This window comes from Elephas maximus, chromosome 2 (genome assembly GCF_024166365.1).
Source record: "Elephas maximus indicus isolate mEleMax1 chromosome 2, mEleMax1 primary haplotype, whole genome shotgun sequence".
Taxonomy (NCBI): domain Eukaryota; kingdom Metazoa; phylum Chordata; class Mammalia; order Proboscidea; family Elephantidae; genus Elephas; species Elephas maximus.
In genome coordinates, this window is record NC_064820.1 from 39,838,771 (window position 1) to 39,856,646 (window position 17,876).

At 40.4% G+C, this 17,876-nt stretch overlaps 1 protein-coding gene across 4 annotated transcripts in view; it reads left to right on the plus strand.

Moving 5' to 3' along the window:
* The window catches only part of RAI14 (retinoic acid induced 14), a 201,860-nt gene that overhangs the window by 175,870 nt on the left and 8,114 nt on the right, over positions 1–17,876 (plus strand). The window contains exons 8-15 of one of the 4 annotated variants that reach the window (XM_049861884.1): positions 439–545; positions 1,662–1,840; positions 2,054–2,082; positions 3,148–3,234; positions 4,356–4,442; positions 7,276–7,333; positions 14,514–14,632; positions 15,664–17,199. In XM_049861884.1, the coding sequence (XP_049717841.1) occupies positions 439–545; positions 1,662–1,840; positions 2,054–2,082; positions 3,148–3,234; positions 4,356–4,442; positions 7,276–7,333; positions 14,514–14,632; positions 15,664–17,199 (2,202 nt within the window). The remainder of the gene's footprint in view (positions 1–438; positions 546–1,661; positions 1,841–2,053; positions 2,083–3,147; positions 3,235–4,355; positions 4,443–7,275; positions 7,334–14,513; positions 14,633–15,663; positions 17,200–17,876) is intronic. The other 3 variants (XM_049861892.1, XM_049861902.1, XM_049861912.1) reach the window with 3 other exon arrangements.

A 17,876-nucleotide genomic window follows, 5' to 3' on the forward strand; every position in this document is an offset into this window, starting at 1 on the left:
TTTATGACAACTGGCTTACAATTAATGAAAGGACGTTCCCTTCAGGGAACATGTAGTTCACTGGTTGCTGTTTAGAGCTGGAAGACTGAGTCCTTGATTCCTCCAGAACCATCCCTCAGTACTTGTGGTATACTTGCCTTGAGCCTTTATACACTTGGTGTTCTACCCTCTTATACCTTATCACTCAGAGTGAGTGAAAGCCAAGGGACCATGGGGCCCAAGAGGCTTGGGCTCCTGGGGCAAAGCTAATAAATAGTCAGTGCAACTTCATAAGAGGAGTTGTGCCAAGACATAATTGTAGCCCTATAGAGGCACAAAATATTATGGTAGACCAAATGTAAGACCAGCAGGACATTGCAGGGATAAATGTAAAAAGGGCTTTTGCAACTCTGGCTTTTGGTATCTGTGTTAAAACCTTAATCTGAATTTGTCTCCTAGGATGGGAATGTACCCCTGCTTCTCGCAGTACAAAACGGCCACAGTGAGGTCTGCCGCCTTCTCCTGGATCACGGAGCAGATGTCAATCCCAGGGACAAAAATGGAAGGTACCACAGAACCAGATAGAAATCATATGACTTCTGTAGTATCCTGTTCTCAGAGTCTTATAAAAAAAATCACAACTGTATTTTAAATGATTTGTTATACAGTGGTTTTTCACTTTTTTTTTTTTAATTTTCTGCCTTTTATAATCAATCTGTTTTGACATAAAAAAAGTTTTTTTCCCAGACTTCTGTGGGCATCCTTGCTAACTGTGATGTGATTGTTGAATGTTAAACTCAATAGGCCATTTCCTGTGAGTTGTTATGTTAAATAAATAGTCATCCAATTTATTATCGCTCAGAGTAAAGAAAAGTAAACATACTGTTGCTTTATAAAAATAGTTTTAGCAATGCCTCAAGCCAAAAAACCACACCCATAGCCTTCCAGTTGATTCTGACTCATAGCAACCCTACGTGAAAAAAAAAAGGCACTTTAAAATGCTTGAGGGGACAGAAGGACAAGGTTTATACCAATCATAGTGAATGTCATCATGTTATGTAAAATAGCATAAAAGATTGTTTATGTTATTTGACTGAGCATTGTTTAATGTTTTGGTTTGATCTGAAGTTTTAAAAAACAACCACCTAATTTCATTGGCACAGTGATTAAGAGCTTGGCTACTAACCAAAAGTCAGCAGTTCAAATCCACTAGGTGCTCCTTGGAAACCCTATGGGGCAGTTCTACTCTGTCCTGTGGGGTCACTATGTGTTGGAATTGACTTGATGGCAGTGAGTTTTTCTGGTTAATTTCTTCTTAAGGAGCCTGGTGGCACAATGGTTAAGCGCTCTGCTGCTAACCAAAAGGTTGTCGGTTTGAACCCAGCAGCAGCTGCGTGGACGGAAAGACCTGGCGATCTGCTCCCATGAAGATTACAGCCTTGGAAACTCTGTGGGGCAGTTCTACTCTGTCACATCATGTCACTATGAGTTGGAATCAACTCAACAGCACACAACAACCATTTCATCTTCGTGGCATTCCATTTTGGATTCCTCAGAAGATTAAGTGCAATAAAGGTTTAGCTGCACTTAATCTTCTTTCCACTGTTTTCAAGACAAGTGACATGATTTCCCAGGAGAGAAATGTCGTTGGTACTAATTTGGTGTCACCTTTTTTCCTTTAGAACTGCTCTCATGCTGGCCTGTGAGATTGGCAGCTCTAACATCGTGGAAGCCTTAATTAAAAAGGGTGCCGACTTAAACCTTGTAGATTCTCTTGGACACAATGCCTTATATTATTCCAAACTCTCAGAAAATGCAGGAATTAAAAGCCTTCTGTTATCAAAAATCTCTCAGGATGCTGGTATGTGAAAGAAAATAGCCAGTGTTGTTTTAAATCTATCCACTTGCCTTTCCCTGAAGGAAAAAGGAATGTGTGCAATAGGATATATTTTATTATTCTTTTCAAAGATCTTAAAGAAAAATGAAGTGTTAAATAGTGTGTGTGTATCCCTACCCAAAGTAGACGTGAGTCTTTAAGGTTCTTACAGTTATATTTTTTACTTTTCCTCTACAGATCTAAAGACAACAACAAAACCAAAGCAGGTATTTATCTTTGGTTGAGGGGATAGTTTTTTCTTCTTCTTTGGTTGTAGGAATTTGAAAATGTTCAGATCAAACCACGATGTGGTCCACTAGAAAAGTGATACAGATTATATTGAAAATACTTCAGGGCTAAAATATCTTTGGAAGAAGAGATAGATCCATTGCAATAAGGTAGTAAATATTTCCTTAATGATTCACCCAATTTCAAAAGCACGTACCTTTAAATTTGCTACTTATATATCTTTTTCCAAAATGTACTAATTCTTCCTACTGGTGTGAAAATGATTAATGTGGCTTCAGCTCTGAGACTGAATAACAATATTTTAAGTACTTGAAATATCACACAGAATACAGATCTACAGCCATGAAAATGTTAGGTATTTAATGAAAATAAGAGTTTTTTTTTTTAATGTTATTTTAATTGAGGCTTTTCTAAAATCTCATCTACTATTTTGCAAAGTAGAAATTGTTTGACAAGTTTGCCCTGTTATTTGGAGTTTTTCCTAAATAATACTTTGTCAATATCTATTTACTTTATTAATGATGAAACATATGCTTGGCTGCTGTATTTATTTACACATTAAGATCCTTGAAGAAACCATAAACAGTAAATACTCAATACTGAATTCATTAAACGCTAACTATGTTACATATTTATCTATAACCTTCAGAGACGAGGTCTTTCCCCGGCCCATAGTTACATTCTTAAAGTAAAGGAGATGTGGAGGAAATCCCATCCCTTTGCGTTAAGGTGAAGAGCTGGACTGTGAATGTCTTCTGGGTTCTAAATTGGGGGAGATGACTCCTCATCCTCTGCATTCCTGGTTCTCCGCCACCAGTTTGTCTTGTGTGGTTATTTTCCTGCTGTGAAAGCACGGGCTGTTGGAAGAAAACTTGGAGCATGCATATTACTTATTTTTATGTTGGTAGCAAATTTCAGACCTTGATAAAGTAAGAAATGCATGAGCCATTGAGGTGTTTCTCATTTGTTTGATGAAGCCACTTGCTCAGACTTTACTAACCTGACTAACCCACCTCCATTCTTTGGACTGTGATAACTTTCAGCATGATCAAGTCTCTAAAATAAGCTCAGAAAGAAGTGGAACTCCAAAAAAACGCAAAGCTCCACCACCTCCAATCAGTCCTACCCAGGTAAAAAAACAAACCAGCAATCATCAGACATGTAACAACAAAGCCATAATTTCGTCTTTTTGTGTTTAGGTCAAAAAGGAGTATTTTAAAATTTCCCTTAAACATCTATTTAAAAAATTTGTTAGTGGTTTTCCATTACAAATTGATTATTGCTATGGAAATTATGTTGACACTTATCTTTCAAAACTAAAGCATTGCATGGTAGCTTATTAAAAAGCCTCAAGGAAACGTCTCAAAAACTTGTGACACATTTTTTTTTTTTCCTTAAGGTAATGAGCTCATTTTATTTTTAGTTCTTTATGATAATAGCTCTAGTGAGGAGTGGGGGCAGGAATAGGTAGCAAGTAAGGCAATTAGTTGAAAATGAATTTTATTTGCTTTCTGAAACCATTGCTAAGATGTATTTGCCTTTATAATTACATTTAAGATAGGTTGCAATTCAAAATAGTTTTCATTTCTGCACTCAGTGACTACTGCATAGAGGAAAAAGCTCAGAAATCTACAAAGTGGCATATAAAAACAGGCTGGGGCTAGTTAAAAAAACATATGCCCCAGGGAGAATAATCATTATTCAAATGGTAGTGATCAGTAATTTTAAATGCATTTCAACATATTCATTAATAATATTCTGAATCTGTAATAGAAGTTTTATAGAGTTTAAAAATTGATTTCTAGTTAATATTGAAGCAGAGTTACTTATACTCTTACAGCTTTCAAAAAGTGTTTCAGGTAGCTGAATTACATTAAAAAGATCTTATGCTTGAATTAATTGAAGCTAAAGAAGGAGCCCTGGTGGCACAGTGGTTAAGAGCTTGGCTGCTAACCCAAAGGTCGGCAGTTCAAATCCACCAGCTGCTCTGCAGGAGAAAGATGTGGCAGTCTGTTTCCGTAAAGATTGCAGCCTTGGAAAGCCTGAACGTTTACAGCGGGGCAGTTCTGTTCTGTCCTATGGGGTCGCTATGAGTCGGAATTTGACTCACGGCAATGGGTTTGGTTTTGGTTTAAAGGTAATTACTGTTAGATCTATTTACATTGGTTAAATAGGTTGATTCTTTGGCACTAGAGAAGAAAAGGCTTTGCAGAACCATTCTTTATTGGTGCTTTTCATTTTGTTTTTCTAGTTGAGTGATGTGTCTTCCCCACGATCAATAACTTCAACACCACTTTCTGGAAGGGAACCAGTATTTTTTATGGAACCGCCCTTCAAGGTATATCTTTTCCGTGTTCAGTTTTGTTACTGAATTTTAAGATACATGGTAGACTAGCTTTTAAAAGTTATATAACACCGAGCAAAACAGAATGTGCTCCTGGGTCGTTGCTTCACAACTTTGTTACCAAAAAAAAAGAGCCTTTGATTATTTCTCCTGGCATGCATCCCATAAAAAAAAAAAGAGTAGGATGAGCAAATTTTATTTGTTAATTAATAAATAATTTTCTTCATTGAAAAAAAGACAAAAATAAGAACTTGCCTCATACTGGGTTTTACCCTATGTTGAGTTGACATAATGCCAATCAAAAGAAAAGTGGCTTTTTGTTTTTACTCTGCTCATCATACTGAGAAGTAATTGTATATTTTTAATTAAAGTTGTCTCCTGACTTATAAGTAATATATATGTATTGTAGAATTTTAGAAAATCCATTATGTCTTTATTCTACCTTTGAGGGTTCATTAGGTTTCTGCAGGTAGTTGGTAAGTGGGAAGATAATTTCAATTCAACATTTGCTTACCGAACAATCACTAGTAAAGTATACTTGGAAAGAAAGTAAAATTTATAATTGTTAAAATGATGCATTCCGAATGTACAGTTACTTTTCTCCATCTAAGAATTACTAAAGATAAGTTTCTTTTAACTTGCATGCACCTCGATCAGAACGATATTCTGTCATCATTTCCCTCACTTCAACTAGACTTTACTACTAAATTTTTTAAGATCAATATGTACACACGGCAAAGCAGTTAGGCTGTTACTATTAATATCCTAATATCTTCTAATATGGTTGTGACACAAATGAAGTAATTTGTTCCAAAGAATAATATCACAAATTATGATTTTAAGAAGTATAGACCTTCTTTTGTATAGCAAAATAAGATAAAACGTCACACCTATTTAGAATGACTAAAGTTAGAAAGGGAGGGACCCTGGTGGCACAACGGTTAAGCCCTCAGCTGTTACCCTAAAGGTTGGCAGTTCAAACCTACCCAGCAGCTCTGCAGGAGGAAAACCTGGCAATCTCCTTTTGTAAAGATTATAGTAATGAAAACCCTATAGGGCAGTCCTGCTCTGCGATATGGGATCATTATGGGTCGGAAATGACTCAACGGCACCCAAGAACAACAAAGTCAGAAAGGCTGAAAGGCTGAAAGTCTCAAATGATGGTGAGGATATGGGGGCTATAGAACTCTCACATCCTGCTAGTGGGAATGTAAAATGGTACAAGTTTTGGAAAACTGTTCGGCAGATTCTTTAAAAGTTAAGTATGTACCTTCCATATGATCCAGTCATTCCACTTGTGTTTACCCAAAAGAAATGAAAATGTATGCCTACGCATTTGGAGAATGGGCATGCCATCACAGAGCTCCTTTCTTCAGAAGACTGCAAAAGTAAAAACGACCCAAAAGTCCATCAGCAAGTGAATGGATGAGCAGAATGAGACATACCATATAGTGGAATTCTGTTCAGTAACGAAAAGGAACAGACTGCCGTACAAGTCACATCACAGATGGATCTGAAAATCATGCTGCGTGTAAGAAACCAGACACAAGAGATCACGCTCCATGATATCATTGCATTTATAGGAATTCTAGAAGATAGTAACGGGAGAAGAGTGGTTGCCTGGGAGCGAGATGGGTAGGGATTGGCTGAGATGAGCACAAGGAAACTTTAGAAGTGATGGAAATATTTTGGGAGCCCTGGTGGCGCAGTGTTTAAGAGCTCAGCTGCTAACCAAAGGGCCAGCAGTTGGAACTCATCAGCTGCTTCTTGGAAACCTTATGGGGCAGTTCTGCTCTGTCCTATAGGGCCGCTGTGAGTTGAAATCGACTTGACAGCAGTATCTTGATTGTGACATTGGTTTAATTTTTGTATGTATCCATCAAACCTCCTCAGTTGTAAATTTTAAAAGGGTACCCAAAGATAGCATGCCCTAATATAGTTAGAAAATAAATATTTTTTAAGTGAAAGGAGAGCTTTTTGTAAAGATAAAGACTTGCCAAAAAACAAGCCACTTTGTTTTTTAGTATTTGGACCTTTACAAACAGTTCTTTTGCTGAAAAATGGTATCTCTTATCATTGGCTGTGGCTCATCTAGATGAAACGCTAACTTCTGGCAAGTTGCTGTAGTTCTTTTTTTTTTCTTAAAGATATTTATTTACCCTGTATTTTATTTTTAAATGAGAGACTGGCTTTGAAGTTACAAGAATTTTTGCCGTCCATTTACAGATACTCAGGGATAAAGAAATCTTCAGGGCATCCATTGTCAACCCAGGACCAAAAAACTTTTATTTCTTTATAAAATTATCTTCATCAACGAGTCTTATTTATTGCCTTTTCCCTTAAAAAGATTAATGATAACATGTGAACAGCAGGTAATTTACAAAATGATAAAGCTAAAAGGTCTACTTGTAATATACTTTAACCAGTGTATAAACCAGATAGTTATAACTCCTATTTGACTTCATTATGAAAGGAGTATTTGCCGTTTCAGGTTTCAGGATGTAGCCCGATAAATTTGTGATTAGTAAAATTACTGTAATCTTAACAGATACCACTATCGAACTTACTAAATGAAATTTCTGAAATACTTGGAGACTGTATATATACCCTTTGGAGGCTATCCTGTTTTAGAAATTATACTTTAGTAGATAGCTGTCACTTTTATTCACTTGTATTTTAAAATATCATATACTTAAGATTTTCTAGCTGTTTTTGTGATAGGGTAATGCCAATTCTGTTCTGTGTACACCCAAGGGTGAACATCTTCTTGACTCTTCTGTCCATACTGCTTTGAGGAATGGTCTTTTAAGTCATGTTTGTGTCCCAGCAGGCTGAGATCAGTTCCATCCGGGAAAACAAAGACAGACTAAGTGACAGCACTACAGGTAAGAGGACGGGGCACCTGCCTGTGTTCTTCACCAATCTCTAGTCCATGTCCATTTAAAGAGAGCCAAGATCAAGCAGGGGGATTCGGTGTAGGAGGTTGGAGAATGGGCATGCCATCACAGAGCTGCCAAGAAAAGACAGGCTGACACACCCTGCACTTCAGGGGCCCTTAAGGTGGAACTGAAGGAGTTCCTGAGCTTGGATGTGAAAAAAATACATCTCTGTTTTCATTTAGGAGCCTTGGTGGCATAGTGGTTAAGCACTTGGCTGCTAACTGAAAGGTTGGTGGTTTGAACCCACCAGTTGCTCCGTGGGAGAAAAATATGGCAGTCTGCTTCCATAAAGATTACAGCCTTGGAAGCCCTATGGGGCCATTCTACTCTGTCCTATAGGGTTGCTGTGAATCAGAATCAACTCAATGGCAACAGGTTTTATTTTCATTTATCTGTAACTAATTTATCCCTAAGGAGCCCTGGTGGTGCAATGGTTGAGCACTTGGCTGCTAACCAAAAGGTTGGTGCTTCAAACCTACCAGCAGCTCCATGGGAGAAAAGGCCTGGCGATCTGCTCCCATAAATATCACAGCCTAACAAACCCTATGGGGCAGTTCTGCTCTGTCACGTGGGGTTGCTACAAGTCGGAATTGACTCAGCTGCACACAACAGCAGCAACAATTTATCTGTAACTAAGTTTTTTAGCATTTCCTTCAGTTATGAGTATAGGCAGCTAACCCCAACGGTATTAGCAGATCAGTGACTTTGTCACCAAGAGCATTCACAGTTTCACATCTTACTGTTCTTGCAGATATCTTGAAATACCATTTTAAAAAATCACTACTGAAAATAATGATAATTGGATCTGCCGCTAGCTCTTGTTATTTGATGTGTTATAAAATAAGGACTTAATGACCATAGCCTATATATTTTATCTTTTGTATTTAAAGATATTATTTTAAGAGGGAGTTGGTAGGCTTCACCAGATGTCAAAAGCTGTGAACCCCTACTTGTGTGTTAACACATTACACGTGTGGAAACGGTGGTTGAGACTAGATCACTGTGCTTTTTCAGCAAATTACAAATCAGATCCCTGAAATAACTTGTGTGTCAGCTGGGTCTGCTCTGACTTTTTCTCATTTCAACTAAGTAAATTCTTTAGGATGAATACCTACACAAGGCCAGGCAAGGCCATTATGCTGTCACAGTTAACATCCTAATATCTTCTATTGTGGAGTCCCTGGGTGGCACAAACAGTGAAGCATTCGACTGCCAGCCAAGACGCTGGCAGTTAGGACCTGCTCAGGGGCACCCCCGAGGGCAGGCCTGGCATCTGCACGAGCTGCGGCACCCCCGAGGGCAGGCCTGGCATCGGCACGAGCTGCGGCACCCCCGAGGGCAGGCCTGGCATCGGCACGAGCTGCGGCACCCCCGAGGGCAGGCCTGGCATCGGCACGAGCTGCGGCACCCCCGAGGGCAGGCCTGGCATCGGCACGAGCTGCGGCACCCCCGAGGGCAGGCCTGGCATCGGCACGAGCTGCGGCACCCCCGAGGGCAGGCCTGGCATCGGCACGAGCTGCGGTTGACTCAACAGCAACTAACAACACTAGGCTTTTACTACAGGTGTGGTGCGGAGGGAGCAGTGCGTTCCGAAGAGTAAGATCGCAAGTTACAGTTTTCAAAAGTAGAGCATAAAAGACCTTCATTTCTGAAACAAAGTAAGATGAAGAGAGACACCCAATTAGAATACCTAAATTTTAAACACTGAAAATACCAAGTGTTGGTTAGTATGTAGAGCTGGTGGGAATGTAAAATGGTACAACTACTTTGGAAAACAGCTTGCCAATTTTTTAAAAAGTTATATATTTATACCTGCCATGTGATTCAACAATTCCACTCACAGGTAGTTACTCACTAGAAAGGAAAACATGTGTCTTAGTCATCTAGTGCTGCTATAACAGAAATACCACAAGTGGATGGCTTTAACAAAGCGAAATTTATTTTCTCACAGTCTAGTAGGCTAGAAGTCCAAATTCAGGGCATCAGCTCCAGGGGAAGGCTTTCTCTCTCTCTCCACTCTGGAGGAAGGTCCTTCTCGTCAATACTCCCCTGCACTAGGAGCTTCTCTGCGCAGGAACCCTGGGTCTAAAGGACACGCTCTGCTCCCAGTGCTTCTTCCTCGATGGTATAAGGTCCTCAACTCTCTACTTGCTTCCCTTTTCTATTTATTTCTTGATAAGGCACACCCCAGGGAAACTCCCTTTACATTGGATCAGGGATGTGACTTGGTAAGGGTGTTATAATCCCCCCCAATCCTCTTTAACATAAAATTAAAATCACAAAATGGAGGACAGCTACAGAATACTGGGAATGATGGCCTAACCAAGTTGACACATATTCTGGGGGGACATAATTCAATCCATGACAGTATGTGTACACAAAATCTTGTACGTGAATGTTTCTAGCAGCTTTATTCGCAATAGCCCCACAATGGAAACAATCCAGTTTTCCATCAGTAAGCAAATAGATAAACAAATGAGATATACCCATATAGTGGAATACTACTCAGCAATAAAAAGGAACAAACTGCTGTAACGTGCAGCAATGATGATGCTGAGTGAATGAAGCCAGGTAGAAAAGCGTTCCTACTGTATCATATTATCTCAGTTATAGGAATTCTAGAAAATGTAAAAAAGGAGAGCAGTAGGTGCTGGGAGTGGTGTGGTGGTAGGAATTGGATAGGATGAAGCACAACGGAACTTTAAGGGTAATGGAAATAGTTTGTATCTTGATTGTCTATCAGTTATGGGTGTATTTAACTGTTAAACCTCTTTTGAATTCTAAATTTTAAATGGATGCTATTTATTGTACATAAATTACTGTCTACTCTAGCATACCCAGTTCCCTGAGATTTTTTTAAATCCCTTCCTCTGCTATGAGGCAGTTCTGCTCTGTCCTATAGGATCACTATGAGTCGGAATCGACTCGACGGCAGTGGGTTTGGTTTTGGTTTTTGTTTTCCTCTGCTATTTGCCATGGCAATTCAGGAATTTTAGTTTTGCCGTCACTTTCTCCTGGCTTCTAGGAACCACTGTAGCAGCAAATTGGCACTGTCCTCTGGAGTCCTTGCCAGGGTGTTAAATTCCATATCCAAGAAGAGTGACCCAAGTTAATTACTCTCTCTTATCAGTGTTATGGTTTCAGCCTGCTTGAACAAATACCGTCAAACACAGTCTTGCAATCCATGCTCTTAAGTGTTGCACTTCTATAGGGTATGGTCCCTTTCTTTCCCAGTCAGGCCCAGTACATCCCTCACTGGTTCAGACTGTACGTAACCCCGGTTATTGGCCTGGCAGCCAGAAGGTGGGGGCAGATTCTGTAGGTGCCCCTGTTATCTTGCAGGCACCTACAGTGTCTTCCTGCACGGAGGATGGGAGGTGTTAGCCCTTCATTGAGAACAGTAGGCCACCTCTGCAGACACTGGGGTTCAGAGGAACCTGGAAAACCAAAATCTTCAGGGTTATCTGCCAGATACCTGTACCGCATGTGTCAGAGTCCAAGATTTTCTCAGCCAGGGCCCTGACCTTTGCACTCCAGACCTGCCTCAGTTGAGCATTCAGTAGTCAGGTCTATTAAATCCTAAATTTAGGCTTCAGCTTTTTCTGTTTTTTTTTTCTACTGTAACAGTTAAGGGCCTCTTCAAAAGCTATCAAAGTAGCCTTATCTTCATGGTTTGTTTTCAATTGTATAACTGCCCTTAGCTTTTCATAATCCCTTTGTAGGGAATTAATGTTAACAACCAGCCAATTTCCTTGCTGTTGTAGGCATTGCCCCCACCCCCTCGTTTTTCAATGGCAAAAGTCATTCCACCAGCCAGGTTATTCCCCTGTGCCAGAACATTCTCTGAAAGTTTTAGCAATTTGGGCTGTCACGTTAAGCCAGGGACTATTTGGGCCCCATATACTAGCTGGTGTGGGGTCCTCCTTGCCAGCCTGGTGGAGAGTAACCCAATCTGAAAATGACCATCTTACCACTTGCTTTTCAGTCCACTCCTGATGGTGTCCTAGTGGATCCTCTGGGAGGCAGAGGCTGAGAGAGATTTAGGAGTGCTGCAGGCTATGTGGGGTTTAGGTTTGTACAGCAGTGCACATCTGACAAAGAGTGGCCCATTGGAGGAATTATGCATTGGACAAAAAGAGCCAGGCCCTGGTATCCTACCATGCTTTCAGTTAATTGGCTGGGCGTTGTCTGGGAAGGGCATGGCCTTGACTCCAAAGCTGAGTAGAGCCTGAAGTAGCCAACAGCTGAAGGTCATCATATCACTGACTCCTTGCAGCTGAACAGCAAGTTATTTCTTGGAAGGAGGGTGAGCTGAGCGCCTTCCTGGCCACCACAATCTAACTTTTCCACTTTGGATTTACACAGATACGTGTAAAGACAAGAGTGTTAATGAAATCATACACAATCTCATTGATTTCACCAAGACTGGGTTTATTGCATCCTATCCTTTGAGAGTTTAATGTTTAAGAATGTAGTGCAGTACCTTCAGAATTAATTTAAAATGTAGATATCCATAGGCCAGCATTTGGGAAATCCCCAAATGATTTCTAAGGCCCCTTTTTGCTCCAGCATTTAGTTTCTTAGTTTGTTATACATTTTATATGTGTTTGAATTTACAGAATTTAAAAATATTAAACTTTGTAATTCCTAGCAGAGATCAATTTTAATATAACTTAACAACTGTTACATTGGATATTTTTAAAACAATTCATTGTATCTTAGTAGTAGTTTTTATTGTTTAGAGGTGTAGTCATGCCCTGTTATGGACTGAATTGTGTCCCCCAAAAATGTGTGTCGGTTTAGCTAGGCTGTGTTTCCCAGTGTTGTGTAATCGTTCACCATTTTGTCATCTGCTATGTGTTGTAAATCCTACCTGTATGATAAAAAAAAAAAAAAAAAATTTTTTTATATGATATTAATGAGGCAGGATTAGAGACAGTTATGTTAATGAGGCAGGAATCAATCTATAGGATTAGGTTGTATTTTAAGGCAGTCTCTTTTGAGATACAAAAGAGAGACTCAAGCGGAGAGACTGGGGGACTTCATGCCACCAAGAAACAAGAGCAGGAGAATAGTGCATCCTTGGACCCGGGGTCCCTGCCCTGAGAAGCTCCTCAACCAGGGAAGATTGATAACAAGGACCTTCCCCCAGAGCCAACAGAAGAAGAAAGCCTTCCTTTGGAGCTGGCATACTAAATTTGTACTTCTAGCCTCCCAGACCATGAGAGAATAAATTTCTCTTTGTTAAAACCATCTACTTGTGGTATTTCTGTTATAGCAGCACTAGATGACTAAGACATGCCCCTAAATTCATTCCACTTTCACCAGACTTTCTGTCAAGGGGACTCAGAACACTGTATCTTAGGCATCAGGCATCAGAAACAAGCTTTTCTATGAAGAAACGCTTGGCTGCTAACTAAAAGGTTAGCAGTTTGAATCCACCAGTTGCTCCTTGGAAACCCTATGGGACAGTTCTGCTCTGTCCTATAGGGTCACTGTAAGTCAGAATCGACTCAACAGCAATTGGTTTGATTTTGGGGTTTGTTTGTTTGCATTAAATGTTGCGAGAAAATCAGAAACATAACAGTAGAAAATTTAGATCCATGCTATTCAGAGTGTGGCTCATGAACTGCTACCAGTCTGCAACAAAGAAGGAGTTTGCACCAGAAAGTCGGCCAAGTCACTGAGCACGTCGTCTTGTTCAGCTTTTTTTTTTTTTCCCTGTAGGAGGACTTTTCTGGGTGAAGGAAGCTGTACATTGAATTATATTCTGGAGCGAGTTCCTTTGAGCACTTTGAGTAGCAGTGCTTTAGATGTAATTTCAGCATGATAGTCAGTAGGATGTCAGGAAGTTGTGGTTTAGTAATTACTGTGGGTTTCAGAGAAGAGAAGACCATTTCATGATGGGATGGTCAGCGAATGCTTTAAAAAGGAGGCAGAGTTTGATGTGGGTCTTTAAGAATGTTGTCTTAGCTAGTGCTGCTGTAACAAGTGTGTGGCATTAATGAACAGAAATTTATTTTCTCAGCATTTCAGGAAGTTAGAAGTCTGAATTCAAGGTACCAGCTATAAGGGAAGCCTCTCTCTATTGGCTCTGGGGGAAGATCCTTGCCTCTTTCTGCTTTTGTAGCCTCAATGCTCCTCAGTTCCTTGGCAGTCTTCACATTGTGCCTGTCTCCCCCAGTTTGTGCTTCCTCCTGTGTCTAATCTGCTCTTTTTTTTTTTAATAACTCAGTAGTGATTAGGTTTAGGACACACCCTACACTGACACTGTCTCATTTAATGTAACAAAGAAAGCTCCATTCCCAAAGGGGATTACATCCATAGGTTTGGGGGTTAGGATTCCAACACATATTTTGGGGGGACATAATTCAACCCATAACAGATGTGTCAGAGATAATTATCTAGGCACAGAGGTGCTGGATGGGCATCTAAAAAGTATAAGAATCAGCCTTGGGTTGAGAACGTAGGAGATATGATGGATACCTTGAATTTGAGACAAATGGAAATCTATAGAAAGAAGCAGTGAATCATAAGCCTGTAAAAGTACTTTGAGGCCAGGTCATAGAGCCTTAACCGAGATAAAGGAATTTGGAGATTATTTTTGGAAGAAGAACAATTAAAGCACTTGAACCAAAAGACTGACACATTCACAGTATGCTTCAGGAAGATTAATCTGACCTTGCTGTGCAGACTACATTTTACTGGGGAGAGGAGAGAGGCCAAGACTTGTTAGCAAACCATCTGTAGTGTTTCCAAGTAAGGTCGTAAGGTCCGAAGTGGAGTAATGGTGCTGAGGATAAGAGATGACACAGATTCCAGAAAATGATGGACAAAATAGGACTTATTAGATGTAGAGAGGAACCAAAAACAGCCAAGGTTTCGGCACTTAAATCAGGTGAATGGAAAATGTATGACCAAACCCATCAGTTTTCAGAATCAGCTTATATGTATCTGTGTATCTAGTACTGTGCCATGACGAGGAGACCCCAGTCTCCAAAAAGTGCTGTTCACGTATCTAGCTATGGGGGGTGTTGTAGTCAGGACCAGGAAGAACTACCTTGGAGTTAACAATGGAACAGTTTAATGTTTTATATTGTTTTAAATTGCCTTTCTGTATTCCAAGGTGCTGATAGCTTATTGGATATAAGCTCTGAAGCCGACCAACAAGATCTTCTTGTCCTATTACAAGCAAAAGTTGCTTCCCTTACTTTACACAATAAGGAGTTACAAGATAAATTACAGGTAGGTAAATCGATTGCTACCACAGAATGTAAGGTCAAGCTATCGGGTTTTTCAAGGGTATATATTTTGTTTTAAACATTTACATTAGTTGCAAACCGTTAACACGCTCGGTTGCTAACCTAAAGGTTGGAGGTTCAGGTCCACCCAGAGGTGCCTCAGAAGGAAGGCCTGGCAGTCTACTTCTGAAAAGTCAAACTTTGAACACCTTACAGAGCACAATTCTACTCTGACACACATGGGGTCACCCTGACTCAGGGTTGACTTGACAGCAACTGGCAGTGGTGACGGAGATATTTTGTTTTAAACATCTACATTAGTTTCTTCTTTTTTTGAAAAATGTAGTTAGCTCTAAGCATCTTATAGTTTCAAATCATCTGTTTCTTGAGTGCTGTTCATTAGTTCCATTTCTGTACACTGGTAAATTTTATTTACATATATATATAGATCCCTGGTGGTACAGTGGTTAAGAGTTATGTCTGCTAACCAAAAGGTCTGCAGTTCGAATTCACCAGCTGCTCCTTGCAAACCCCATGGGGCAGTTCTACTCTGTCCTATAGGGTTGCTATGAGTCGGATCCAACTCAACAACAAATGGTTTGGTTTTGGTTTGGATGTATATGTATGTAATACTAGGCATTCATTTAGTAAAGTTGATTATTTGCATACTTGAGAACTTGATAAGAAATAGCTATACCAAGCCTATTGCCTCCTTGGGCACTAGAATGATATGAAAAACAAAGGAAAAAATCTTTCAGAGTTTTCCCTGAGTCAGAGGCTTTACAGCCAAAACTAATTCCAGTGCCTTTAAAGTGGCACAAATAACCTGTTCCAATAGAAGTACTGGATCACCTTTGTGTCATTAATCTGACTCTTAGGTCCCAGACCATATTTTTTTATGGGGCAAGAAGTACACACACAAAATATTTGTACTGCTCTCCCATGTCTCCATTTTGGATTTGTTCCTCCCATTCTAACTGCTTGCTCACCTAACCCCACAGTATTGGTGCCATTTAATTCTTGTTTTTTCCCCAGGCCAAAACACCCAAGGAGGCTGACACAGATCCAAGTCTTGACTCTTACCATTCTACCCAAACCGACTTGGCCCCATGCCTGGGCACACCAAGTGAAACCTCTCCCCCAGGCTACAAATCACCTCCACCTGCTTTAACACAGTCCTTGGGTAAATCCACTACTGACAGTGATGTCAGAATTCAGCAACTACAAGAGATTTTGCAGGACTTGCAGAAGAGATTGGAGAGCTCTGAAGCAGAAAAGAAACAGCTACAGACCGAGCTCCAGTCCAGAGGGACAGAGTTGGTGTGCTTCAACAACACAGAGATTTCCGAGAACGGCTCCGACCTCAGCCAGAAACTTAAAGAAACACAGAGCAAGTATGAGGAGGCTATGAAAGAGGTCCTCAGTGTGCAGAAGCAGATGACACTGGGCCTCGTCTCATCAGAGGGTGTGGAGAGTTATCCACATCTCCATGAGCTGAGGGTCACTGAGGAGGAAATAGATGTGCTAAAACAAGATCTCCAGAAAGCATTAGAAGAAAGTGAAAGAAATAAAGAGAAAGTGAGAGAATTAGAGGGAAAACTTGAAGAGAGAGAGAAAGATGTGGTGAGTAAGCCACCTGCAGAAGAGTTCGAGGAAATGAAAAGTTCGTATTGCTCTGTTATTGAGAATATGAATAAGGAGAAAGCATTTTTGCTTGGGAAATACCAGGAGGCCCAAGAAGAGATCATGAAGTTGAAAGACACATTAAAAAGTCAGACGGCACAGGAAGCCAGTGATGAAACTGGGGACATGAAAGAGGCCATGAACAGGATGATTGATGAACTCAATAAACAGGTGAGCGAACTGTCACAGCTGTACAAAGAAGCCCAGGCTGAACTGGAGGACTATAGGAAGAGGAAATCTCTAGAAGATGTCACGGCTGACTATATCCATAAAGCGGAGCACGAGAAGCTGCTGCAAGTGACAGACATATCCAGGGCTAAAGCAGAAGAAGCACTGTCTGAAATGAAGTCTCAGTATTCAAAAGTATTAAACGAGTTGACCCAGCTCAAACAACTGGTAGATGCCCAAAAAGAGAACTCAGTTTCCATCACAGAACATTTGCAGGTGATAACCACGCTGCGGACTACTGCAAAAGACATGGAGGACAAAATAAGCAGTCTTAAGGAACACCTTGCAAGGAAGGAAGTGGAAGTGGCCAAGCTGGAGAAACAACTCTTAGAAGAGAAAGCGGCAATGACCGATGCCATGGTGCCCAGGTCTTCCTATGAAAAGCTCAAGTCGTCTTTAGAGAGTGAAGTGAGTGTGTTGGCATCGAAACTAAAGGATTCTGTAAAAGAGAAAGAGAAGGCTCATTCAGAGGCTGCCCAGATTAGAAGCGAAGTCTCGCAGATAAAAAGGGAAAAGGAAAATATTCAGACTCTCTTGAAATCCAAAGAGCAAGAAGTAAATGAGCTTCTGCAAAAATTCCAGCAGTCTCAGGACGAACTTGCAGAAATGAAGAGATCTTCAGAGAGCTCTTCAAAACTGGAAGAGGATAAAGATAAGAAGGTTGGTGAAATTCTATGTCTATTGGATTTCTAACTAGGAGCCCTGGTGGCACAATGGTTAAGCACTTGGCTACTAACTGAAGAGTTGTTAGTTCAAACCAACCAGCTACTCTGCAGGGAAAAAGACCTGATGTCTTAGCCATCTAGTGCTGCTGTAATAGAAATACCACAAGTGGATGGCTTTAACAAAGAGAAATTTATTTTCTTACAGTAAAGTAGGCTAAAAGTCCAAATTCAGGATGTCAGCTCCAGGGGAAGGCTTTCTTTCTCTGTTAGCCTTCTCATCAGTCTCCTCCCAGACTAGGTGCTTCTCTACCCATGAACCTGGATCCAAAGGACACACTCTGCTCCTGGTACTGCTTTATTGGTGGTATGAGGTCCCCATGTCTCTCTGCTAGCTTCTCTTTTAGGTCTCAAGAGAGATTGGGTTAAGATACTATGTAATCTTGTAGATCTTGTCAATATAACTGCCACTAACCCATCTCATTACATCACAGTGATAGAATTTACAATATATAGGAAAATCATATCAGATGACAAAATGGTAGACAATCATGCAATGTCGGGAATCATAACCTAGCCAAGTTGACAGACATTTCTGAGGGACACAATTCAATCCATGACACCTGGTAATCTCTTCCCATAAAGATTTCCTAAGAAACCCTAGAGGGCAGTTCT